The 11,897-nt window shown below is 50.6% G+C and overlaps 1 protein-coding gene across 1 annotated transcript in view; it reads right to left on the bottom strand.

Moving 5' to 3' along the window:
• Nucleotides 1–11,615, bottom strand: part of LOC135106037 (protocadherin-like wing polarity protein stan) — a 17,791-nt gene extending 6,176 nt beyond the window's left edge. Inside the window, exon 1 of the mRNA XM_064014831.1 lies at nucleotides 7,956–11,615. Within this exon, the coding sequence (XP_063870901.1) occupies nucleotides 7,956–11,363 (3,408 nt within the window). The 5' untranslated portion in view covers nucleotides 11,364–11,615. The remainder of the gene's footprint in view (nucleotides 1–7,955) is intronic.
• Between the last annotated feature and the right edge of the window lie 282 nt (nucleotides 11,616–11,897).

The following is an 11,897-nucleotide window of genomic DNA, read 5'->3' on the forward strand; positions in this document are numbered from 1 at the left end:
TTCATTACGCTTATGTCATGTTTCAGTGTTTTCATTCTTGTCTTTTTTTTCTAATTATCTTCCCATGTTCTCTCTCTCTTTTTATCTCTTTCGCTATTCTGATCTCTCTTTTTCTTCGTCTGCTTTTATTTTTATCCTCCCCTTCCATTATTTCTTCTTCCTCCTCATTTTCTTCTTCCTCCTCCTCCTCCTTCTCCATTACTTCCTCCTCCTTCTCTTCCTCCTCATATTACTTCTAATCCTTTTTACGCTCCCTGTCCTCCTCCTCCTCCTCCTCCTCCTCTTCCTCTTTGAGTTCAGTTAACCCTAAGGTGAGTCACACACACACACGCACACACACACATAAACAACAACAATAATAGTAACACCACATATATGGAAACAAAAACAACATAGAAAACGTAAATGAATTAGACACATTCAGGCAGTGAACCTAACCACACACACACACACACACACACACACACACACACACAGACACGTCGCCTCCTCTCCGTGTGAGCTGAACAAGGTTAAGATTCACGAGGGTATCAGATGACTATTGAAAAACCACACCTGCCTTCCAGACTTAGAACGTGGCCTTGACTTACCGAGAGCCCGAGAGACTGAGAGACATGGGGAGGGAAGTGAATGGCGAGAATGGAAGAAGGGAGAAAGCAAGGGAAGGATAAGAAAAGGTAAGGGGAAGGGAAGGGGAAGGAGAAGGGACAGAAAATTTAGTGTTGCTGTAAAAAAAAGGGGAAGGAAACAAAAAATGAATGGAAGGAAGGGAATGAAAGGGAGAGAAGGAGAGAAGGGAAGGAAAGGCGATAGGGGGAAGAAAAATAGAATGGGAGAGGAAAGAAAATGAAGAGGGAAACGGAAGAGAGAATGATAGGGAAAAGGGAAAGAGGGAAGGGAAGGGAAGGAGGAAACAGAGGAAAAGAAGGGAAAGATAGGAAGAGGGAGAAGAAGAAAAGAAGAAAGGGGAAGATTGGAACAGAAAGGAAGAGCAAAAATGGAGAGAAAGAAAAGAAGAAGCGAGAGAAAGCAAAAGGAAAAGATGAAATTGCAATAAAGAATAGACGAACCTATAAAGGAAGAGAGAGAGAGAGAGAGATAAAGAAGGAGAAGCGAAGGAAGGGGAGAGAAAAGGAAATACACACACTACAATAAACGCTGAATGAAAGAGATAAAACAAAAACAAATGAGAGGAAGGGAGGAGGAGAGACGAGGAACTGATACAGCTTAAATAGAAAAGGTGAATAAAGGAAAAGCAGAAGAGAATGGGAAGAGAATGAGGAGAATGACGAGGATTTGATGAATGGAGGAAGAGATAAAAGAGAAGAGAATAAGCGGCATAAAATATAAAGGAAGAGGAATGAAAAAGGGAAACGATGGAAAGCGGAAGAGGAAAATGAAGATAAAGTTAAAGAGAGAGAGAGAGAGAGAGAGAGAGAGAGAGAGAGAGAGAGAGAGAGAGAGAGAGAGAGAGAGAGATGCAGATTAATTGAACTGCAACGATGTGAAATTATACCAACTTTCTCTCCCTGATTTTCTTCTTCTGCTCATTACTACGACCATTATTATTATTACCATTATTATCTTCATCACTCCTCCTCCTCCCCCTCCCCCTCTTCCTGCTCCTCTCCTTCCATCTCTTCACTAGTAATATGTGCTTGTATTATGAATGGATATACTTAAAATTGTAAGTATTAGTAGGAGTGAAATGTGACTATTAACTTTTTTTTTTCACGTTCTCAGTGTTGTGGAGAAGAGAAATTGTTTGGCGAATGTGTAATTATTATTCTGGTTGTTATTGCTATTACTATTACTACTACTATTATTACTACTACTACTACTACTACTACTACTACTACTACTAAAGTGTAATTATTATCCTGGTCACTACTACTACTACTACTACTACTACTACTACTTCTGCTGCTGCTATTGTTTCTGCTGCTGCTGCTGCTGCTACTACTACTACTACTACTACTACTACTACTACTACTACTACTACTACTACTACAAGCAAAGAATAAGAAAAAGAAAAGAAGAACAAGAAAAAAAGAAAAGTAGAAGAAAAAGACGAGGAACAAGAACAAAAACAAAATAAGAAGAAAACAAAGACAACCACCACCACTACCAGGATTAGAGAGAGAGAGAGAGAGAGAGAGAGAGAGAGAGAGAGAGAGAGAGAGAGAGAGAGAGAGAGAGAGCGAGCGACCCTGAGAAGAGGGAGGAGACAGGCTAACGAAGTGGCCTAAGGAAAGCGAATCTGTGAAAGGAAGGCATGACTTGGACAGGGTGTGGTGTGGCAGAGCAGGGCAGGGCAGGGCGGGGCAGGTATCAGACAGGTGGGCGGGGGATCCAGGTAGGCGGGACACACAGGGCGACGGTCGTAGGGCACGTGGGGGCGAGGCGAGGTGGGTGGGTGGGCAGGTAAGTGGGTAGGTAAATGGGTAAATGGGTGGGGTATGGGTTATCGTGGGTGTATTCTGGGTTAAAGATTTGTGTAGATGTAGATGGATAAGATAGTAAGGAGGGTAAGAAGAGAAGGTAAGTTGGAAATAAGAAAGAAATGAAAATATAAAAAAAAATAAGAGAAGTTAAAATGAGCGCTTTGCTAATGTGAAAAGAGAAATGGAATACACGAAAGAAGGTGAATGAGAGAGTGAATGAAGGATAGATTTACGGATGAATGGAAAATTAAGGAAATATGGAAGAAAGGAGAATAGGGAATGAAAAAATTGGCACGTGACAAGTGACAATGTGAAAGGAGACTAAAGATAAAAAAAAAAAAAAAAGGAATGAAAGAAAAGAGGAAGAAAAGAACAAGAAAAAGCACAAAAAAAAGAAAATAAACGAATGACACTGCAGCGAAGTGATAAAAGAGACAGAGGAGAGGAGAAAATGAAAAGAAAAATAAAGGTATGACGGTAAGAAAGAAGGAAAGAGGAAATGAAAGAAATGAACGAAGGAAAGGGAAAGGAAATGAGTAATATTATACACAAACATTTTTTTCCCTCCTCCTCCTCCTCCTCCTCCTCCTCCTCCTCTCGTACTTCTCTCATAACATAAGTTTTTTTCTCTTTCAAAAAAAAAAAAAAAGTAAAACCACACAAGACAATATGAACGCCTCTCTCTCTCTCTCTCTCTCTCTCTCTCTCTCTCTCTCTCTCTCTCTCTCTCTCTCTCTCTCTCTCTCTCTCTCTCTCTCTAACAGCCTTTTCCTGTCTTCTGCCTCGTAGCTTCATAATTATTAGCGTGTGTGCGTGTGCGTGTGTGTGTGTGTGTGTGTGTGTGTGTGTGTGTGTGTGTGTGTGTGTGTGTGTAGTAAGAGTATTATATATTAATTTTTTTGTGTTTTTCATGATTAATTCATTTGCATACTATATTAGATTTCATGTTCTCTTGTTTAAGTAATATGACTACAGTTTGTTGTTGTTTGTTTAGTAGTAGTAGTAGTAGTAGTAGTAGTAGTAGTAGTAGTAAGTGTAGCTAGCAATAATACTAATAACAATAATAATAATAATAATAATAATAATAAATAATAATAATAATAATAATAATAATAATAATAATAATAATAATGATAATAATGCAAATAATTATTCCTCTATCTACAACTTCATGATTACAAAATGATTCACCGTTTCACAATCAATCTGAGGTTAAGCTGAAACACGTGAAGTCAATTACTACACCTCTCTCTCTCTCTCTCTCTCTCTCTCTCTCTCTCTCTCTCTCTCTCTCTCTCTCTCTCTCTCTCTCTCTCCTTTGTTTCATCAAGTTAACATCATGCATTATAAATTTCATGCAACACTGTTTTCTTCTTCTCTTTCTTTCATTTCCTGATTACCACTAAAGGCGATTAACACACACACACACACACACACACACACACACACGAAAGGAAAGGAAAGGAGGAGAAATAGCAAAGAAGAATGATAATAATGATAATAACAACAGCAAGAACAACATATATATTTCACGATAACTTGAATTTGTAATAAAGAGGAAGACGGAAGGAGGTTTTTGTGTCTAGAGGGACTGAACATGTGTGTCACGCAGCCAGGTAAAGAATGCTACCGGTGTGTTGAGCAGGTGTCGAGAGAGAGAGAGAGAGAGAGAGAGAGAGAGAGAGAGAGAGAGAGAGAGAGAGAGAGAGAGAGAGAGAGAGAGAACTGACCCAGGTGCACTTTTGATCTTCAGGAGAGAGAGAGAGAGAGAGAGAGAGAGAGAGAGAGAGAGAGAGAGAACTGACCCTGGTGCACTTTTGATCTTCAGGAGAGAGAGAGAGAGAGAGAGAGAGAGAGAGAGAGAGAGAGAGAGAGAGAGAGAGAGAGAGAGAGAGTATTGTGGGATAATCTAATAAACATAACCGATAATTGAACAGAAGGAAAAGAGAAATATATGAAAATGAAATATGAATGAAAAGGAAAAGAAAAAAATATACAAGAAAAGAAAAAAACGCAAATCAAACACAACATAAAAAAAAATCAGGAAGAAAAATTAACGACGAAAAAGAAAAGAAAAGAAAAAAGGGGCGCAAAAAACAAAAGAACAACGAGAAAAGAAAACGCGAAAACAAAAACAAAAAGAACACACACACACACAGACACACACACACACACACACAAAACAAACAAACAAAAGAAGCTCCACTCTAAAACACGTGCACCCAAGAGAGAGAGAGAGAGAGAGAGAGAGAGAGAGAGAAATATAAGACAAGGAGGAAGTAAGTAAGGGAAGGAAGGGAGGGGAGGAGGCGGAAGAGGAGGAACAACTATTATAGAGGAGGAGGAGGAGGAGGAGGAGGAGGAGGAGGAGGAGGAGGAGGAGGAGGAGGAGAACAATGGCGGTGGTCGAAGTGGAGGAACCAATGATTAAGTCTTAACAATCCACTCCCGACCACCTTGTCTTCCACCAGCTCGTTGCGGCGCCCTCTTTTACCCCTCTCTCTCTCTCTCTCTCTCTCTCTCTCTCTCTCTCTCTCTCTCTCTCTCCCCCTTAAAAGCTCCCAAGCCAGTAATATAATTTTCCTTCTTTCTTTCCTCTCGCTATTTTAGGTCTCTCTCTCTCTCTCTCTCTCTCTCTCTCTCTCTCTCTCTCTCTCTCTCTCTCTCTCTCTCTCTCTCTCTCTCTCTCTCTCTCTCTCGTATTAATGAATCACTTCCTATGTTTTCTTCTTCCATTGAACGATTCTTGGAAGTTGATCTCTCTCTCTCTCTCTCTCTCTCTCTCTCTCTCTCTCTCTCTCTCTCTCTCTCTCTCTCTCTCTCTCATGTATTTTATTCTTGGAAACTTTTTTTCTTTCTTTACAGAACACGCACGACACCTTTCGCTTTCCTCCTCTTTCTCCTACTTCTTCTTCTTCTCCTCCTCCTCCTCCTCCTCTTCCGTTCTCGTGGTGACAGTAACTTGAGCTGTCCTCCCCCTCCTTCGTAGCACACTCACCTCGTATCCTTCTCTCTCTCTCTCTCTCTCTCTCTCTCTCTCTCTCTCTCTCTCTCTCTCTCTCTCTCTCTCTCTCTCTCTCACGATCCTCACATCCTCACATCCTCCCTATTCACAGTTGCACGTCTTGTCTCTTCTTCACTTCTCCTTCTTCCTCTTCGCTTGTCCTCTTCACCTCCCTTTCTTCCTCCTCCTCCTCCTCCTCCTCCCCTCTCTCTCCCTCTCTCCCCTTTTCATTATCTTCCCCTCTGTCCCTCCCTTCTCTCACCTCTTCGGCGAATGGAGGGAGAGAAAGGGGTTCAGGTAATACGATCTCTCTCTCTCTCTCTCTCTCTCTCTCTCTCTCTCTCTCTCTCTCTCTCTCTCTCTCTCTCTCTCTCTCTCTCTCGTGTGGTCATTAATGATTATCTTCTCATCTTCTTATTCCTTCTCCTCCTCCTCCTCAATTTCCAGTCATCAAACATCTCCAGTTTCTCCTCCCGCCTTCACTTCCTCCCGCCTTCCGTCACTACAGAGAGAAGAGAAGGGTAAGTATATGGTGGTATATGGGTGTTTCCTGCTCCTCCTCCCGTCTTTTATAGTGGTAGCAGGACATGTGGCTTCAATTCTTCCCGCCTCTCCCTCCTCCCGTTTTTAGAAGTGTTAATGGATCTGTATTATTAACCAGTTGCTCTTCACGCTGCCTCCTTCTCCCAGCTTCTTCCTCTTAGTCTTCCCGCTCCTCCCGGCCTTAGTAGTGTTAGTAGGGCCTGTATTAATCACCTTTTCTCGCCTCCTCCTACTTCTCCTCCTCCCGTTTTCTTCCTCCTCTTCTTTCATAAACAGTCTCGTAATGGTTCATTGGTCTACCGTTGTTTGGTCTTCCTTTGTGTTCCTTCTTGTTTTAATTTTCGTGTTCCTTCTTTTTTTTATTAATTTGTTTTCTTCCCTCTTTTTAATTGCTTACTTCGTTTTCTTGTTCCCTTCATGTATATTCTTATGTTTTCCCTTTTTCTCTGTTTAGTTTTGCTTTTCTCTTGTCCTCTTTCTTTTCCCTCAGCTCTTCCTTTTTTCAGTTCCTCTACTCTTCCTCTTTCTTTTTTTTCCCTTTCCTCCTCCTCCTCCTCCTCCTCTTCCTGTTTATGTTTAATTATTCATTTTTCATCGTAAAACTAGTAAAAAGATGGTTTCAGTCTCTCTCTCTCTCTCTCTCTCTCTCTCTCTCTCGTCTCTCTCTCTCTCTCTCTCTCTCTCTCTCTCTCTCTCTCTCTCTCTCTCCCGCAGCTGTTGCAACCCCACCAAAGGGACACACGCAGACCCCAGGGGCGCCACCAGTAGCTCCCTTAGGTCCCGCGTGGCCAGGGTCCCACCGGGGGTGCCGCAAGGGGAGGCTGGGAACATACTTCTCTTTTCCAGTGACTCGCCCATCATGCCTCGGCCACGCCACTGCCAGACCGGAGAAAGTAACGGAGGCAGGGCGGTAGTTGCTGTCTTGCCTCCTGCTGTGTGTGTGTGTGTGTGTGTGTGTGTGTGTGTGTGTGTGTGTGGTTGGTGGTTGTGGCTGAGAGTGGGTGGGTGTGTGTGTGTGTGTGTATGTGTTCGTGGGTGGGTGGATGAGAGAGAGAGAGAGAGAGAGAGAGAGAGAGAGAGAGAGAGAGAGAGAGAGAGAGAGAGGGAGAGAGGAGAGAGAGAGAGAGAGACGAGGCTTCTCTCACTCCTAACAGTCCAATGTTGCCTCCTTCTGGTAAACACACACACACACACACACACACACACACACACACACACACACATACAGACACATACCTACAAGCAAAACCCATCAGATAACAGGCGTGTGGGAGAGAGCAGGACTTAGTGGATAAAGAGAAAGAATCAGGAAGGAGGAGGAAGAGGCGGACATGGTGGGGGAGAAGGACGCAAACCCCAGGACTCTACTCCCCCCCCAAGAACCTTCCTGTACCCCAAGGACACCCCTAGGACCCCCAATACCCCTGCCTTGAACTTTACGCAGCCGTTGAGAAGCTGGCAGGTCCACAGCGCCCCGCCCCACAAAGACATCAATTTAGAGGCTGGCCTGACCCGCTCTCCATTGTCCGCGGAATGTCTTACTCTCGCTGGCGTGTGGGTGAGGGACGCAGGGAAGGGGTGATGGGAGCTTATGGCCTGGACGTAGTGGAGTGAGTGGGTGTCGCCGCGCCGGTGTGAGGGTTAAGGTGTGCAAGGGACGTTCTGTGCGGGGCATGTCTTATGTGGTAATGGGTGCAAGGGGAGTTTAAATGTATGTGTGTGTATGTGTGTGTGTGTGTGTTTCGGTGGTATGAGAGGCGGCATGGCGGCGGTGTGTGTGTGTGTGTGTGTGTGTGGGGTCCGGCGGTCGCTGTTATATGTTAATTTAGGCGGCGGAGGAGGGCTGCAGGCCGCGGTGGTTAGTGGAGGGAGAAAAGGAGGGATGAGGGAAGGAGGAGCGAGGGTAATTATCCTTGCCGCACGCCCTCCTGATGTCTTCATCCACCTGGGTGGCCGCCACTCACCTGGTCCGTCACGTCGGCGTCCACGGCGGGGACGCGGCCGATGGGCGCGGTGGGAAAGTGGTTCTTGAAGTTGTTAAAGATGATGCGGAAGTCAGAGAGCACCGGCGCGTTGTCGTTGGTGTCGACCACGTGCACGGTGACGGGGATGTCTGAGCGCAACGGGTCCGAGGTGGCCTGCACGTTCAGCTGGTATTTCTTCTTGGGCGACTCATAGTCCAGGTCGATGCGGGTCACCAGCTCGGCGCGCCCCTCGTTGGGGTGGGCCACCATGATGAAGTTCTTGGCGTCGGGGCCTCCGTTGATGCGGTACTGGATGTGGGCGTTGGAGCCCGCATCCGGGTCCCTGGCTCGCACCTCGCCCACCGTGGAGCCCACCGGCATGTTCTCTGCAATGTATAGCTGGATGTGGTCCGTGTCGAACATGGGCGGGTTGTCGTTGATGTCCAGCACGTCCACCGTCACTGTCACGGTAGAGGACTGTTCGGGGGCGCCGTGGTCCAGCGCCACGGCCACCAGCGAGTACTGCTGCTCGGTCTCGCGGTCCAGCACGCGGGCGGTCCTCACCACGCCGGAGGTCTCGTCGATGGAGAAGGCGCCCTTGCCGTCGTTGCCGCCCTCGAAGGAATACTTCACCCTGCCGTTGAGTCCCGCGTCGGCGTCGTTGGCCTTCACTTGGACGATGGAGGCGCCCACACCGGCGTCCTCGGACACCGAGGCGCGGTAGGAGGACTCGCTGAACACTGGTGGGTTGTCGTTTACGTCCACCACCGTGATCTCCACGTCCGTGGTGTCTGACAGCGGCGGGTTGCCGTTGTCACGCGCCGTCACGGTGAGGAGGTAGCCGCCCTGCACCTCACGGTCCAGCGGCTTGCTGGTGGTGATGGCGCCCGTGCTGGGGTGGATGACGAACTCTGGCACAGTGTCGCCGCTCAAAGAGTAGGTGATGCGGGCGTTTTCGCCCGTGTCGCCGTCCGAGGCCGCCACCATGATGACGGTGCTGCCCTCCGGCGCGTCCTCGAACACGGTGGCGGAGTACGGGGTGTTGTCAAACTGCGGCGGGAAGGTGTTGGCGTCGCTCACGTTGACGTACACGTTAGCGGTGTCGTAGCGGCCGCCGGCGTCCGTGGCGGTCACCGTCAAGATGTATTTCCGCTCCTGCTTGTAGTCGAGGGGCTGCGCGAGGGAGATCAGGCCTCTGCCACTCTGCGCAGTGATGGAGAAGCGACCCCGCTCATTGCCAGACGTGATGGCGTAGTGCAGGCGGGGGTTCTCGTCCTTGTCCGTGGCCGTGACCTTGATCACAGGCATACCAGGCGAGTCACTCTCGCTCACACACACGTTGTAGTTCTTGGACTCGAAGACCGGGTCATTGTCGTTCTGGTCCTGGACCTGCAGGACCACCGTGGCAGAGGCAGACTGTGGTGGGTCCCCGTGGTCCCGCGCCACCACCGTGAACGTGTATAGGTGGTTTTCCTCGCGGTCCAGCTCGCGCCGCGTCACCACCCAGCCCGCCGCCTTCTCCACTTCCACGGGCAGGTTCTCGCCGCCGCCCTCGATGCTGTAGGTCAGCAGGGCGTTGTCCCTCGCGTCGTTGTCGAAGGCCTGCACGCGTACGATGGAATAACCGATATGCACGTTCTCCTGCACGGTCTCCTGGAAGAGGGGCGTGTAAAAGCGCGGGGAGTTGTCGTTCACGTCCCTCACGCTGACGAGGAGTTGAGTGGTGTTGGAGCGGGGCGGCGATCCCCCGTCCTGGGCGCGCACCACCAGGCGATACTGCCGATTTGTTTCATGGTCCAGCGGCGACGCAACGCGAACCTCGCCCGTCAGGCCATCTATGGTGAAGTGTCCAGCCGTGTTTCCGCCGATGATGGCGTAGCGCACCTGGCCGTTCTTGCCGCCGTCCTCGTCGCTGGCCTGGATGTGCGCGATGACCGGCGAAGCCGCGGCGCTGATGTCCTCGGGCACCTCCACTGTATACGTGCGCTCAGTGAACTGCGGGTAGTTGTCGTTCTCGTCGAGGACGGTGACGGTGACGTGGGTGGTGGCCGTGAGGCGGTGCTGCGCGGCGCCCTCGTCCTCGGCCTGCACGGTGAGGGTGTAGAGGGCGTGCTCCTCGCGGTCCAGCGGCAGGCGGGTGGACAGCTCGCCGGACTTCGGGTCAATGCGAAACACCTCGTTGGCGCCGGTGGGATTGAGGATGGTGTAGCGCAGGTCGGCGTTGGGCCCCGAGTCCTCGTCCGTGGCCCTCACGGTGAGCACGGTGGAGCCCACGCTGATGGACTCCCGCACCGCCGTGTCGTACTCTTCGCGCTCAAAAACTGGCGCGTGGTCGTTGGCGTCGTCAACGATAATCTGCAGGGTGGTGGTCGCGGAGCGCGGCGGCGACGAGGTCTTGTCCACAGCCTTCACGCGAAAGTAGTGCACGTCCACCAGCTCACGGTCCAGCTTCGTGTTGGTGGTGATGAGGCCGCTGGCGGGGTCCACCGCGAACATTCGCTGCGAGCGAGCGTCCAGCACCGCCTCAATGGAGTACGTGAGGGGTGCGCTCTCAGGATCCGTCGCCGTCACCGTCGTCACCGCGGTGCCCTTCTCTGATTCCTCCATCACGTGTGCCATCTCCAGGGTGCGCTCGAAATACGGCGCCGCGGTCTGCATCTGTCGCCTGATGCGTCGGATGTGGCCCTCATCGCCCGCGTCCACGGCGTTGTGCAACACCAGCATCAGGTCATGGTCAAAGGGCGACCTGAGCTCGGGACAGGTCATCCTGACGCCCACCTTGATCCTGGTGACCCCCGAGAGGCACGTGTCCAGCAGGCTCACCAGGTCGCCGCCCGTGGGCTCGATGGTGACGCGGTGGTCGGACACGGAGGTGAAGTCCAGCCTGCAGGTGTGGAGGGAACGCGGCAGCAGATCAGGCACCCTGAGGATGACCTGCGAGCGGCGCAGACACAGCGTGTTGGGGTCAGAGGGGTCGGGGTCAGGCAGGGGCAGAGAAAATGCTGCTGTGTCTATCCAGGACGTGACCTCCCGCTCCAGCACAGCGGAGTGGTGGAGGCAAGCGTCCCCTGCTAGCACCAGACGCAGGGGCACGGTGGCGTAGTCCAGCGGCGCACCAGGCCGGTCAGACCACGCTTCCAGCCACAGCGTGACGGGGTTGGTGTAGAAGGTGCCCGAGCAGTCCAGCGTACGCTTGCTGGTGATGGCGCCTGTCCGCCGATCCACGTGGAACAGTTTGTGGACGTAGGAAGCAGTCCGCCGCGAGTCCAGCTTATAGTGGGTGGGTCCGTCCATGCCCGCGTGGAACACGATGTCCCCGACGGCTGAAGTGTCGGGCACCACCGCCACGAACGCCCCCGCAGGCACCACCACCATCCCCACCAGCAACAGTAACCACTCCCACCTCATGCTTGCACCACCACCACCACTACCAACACCAACACCACAACCGCGCTACGGACATGGATTATTCCTTCGGGTAACGCACGAGGAACTATTGTGAAGCGAGGCCACGAAGCACCACGGCACTGGCTCCTGGCAAAGCGACAAGGGCGTGGCGAAAGTCCACTGACACAAACATCACGCGGGATCCACGACACATACACCCTCCCCCTCCACTGCCCTGAACCAGACTGCTCGCCTCACTGCAGATCGCCTGGATTCTCTTTCCCTCCTCCCAGCCTTGCCTGTCGCCACCGCTCGCCAGCCACACACCTCTGCTCCTCCCCGCCACGCCCCCGCCCGCACCACGCCCACCCGCCCACGCTCGCACTAAACGCACGCAGGTGAGCCAAAATAACCCCGCGCATACAAGAATAAGACGACAAACAAAACAAAAATACGAAGTCTGTTATATAAAGCAAGGAGGCAACATCCCCCTCTCGCCGGGCTGCTACTCTCGGTGATGCCAACAAGTGGGTCGCCATTTCCAGCGGCAAAAGT

The sequence above is a fragment of the Scylla paramamosain genome, chromosome 12, assembly GCF_035594125.1.
Source record: "Scylla paramamosain isolate STU-SP2022 chromosome 12, ASM3559412v1, whole genome shotgun sequence".
NCBI classification, from domain to species: domain Eukaryota; kingdom Metazoa; phylum Arthropoda; class Malacostraca; order Decapoda; family Portunidae; genus Scylla; species Scylla paramamosain.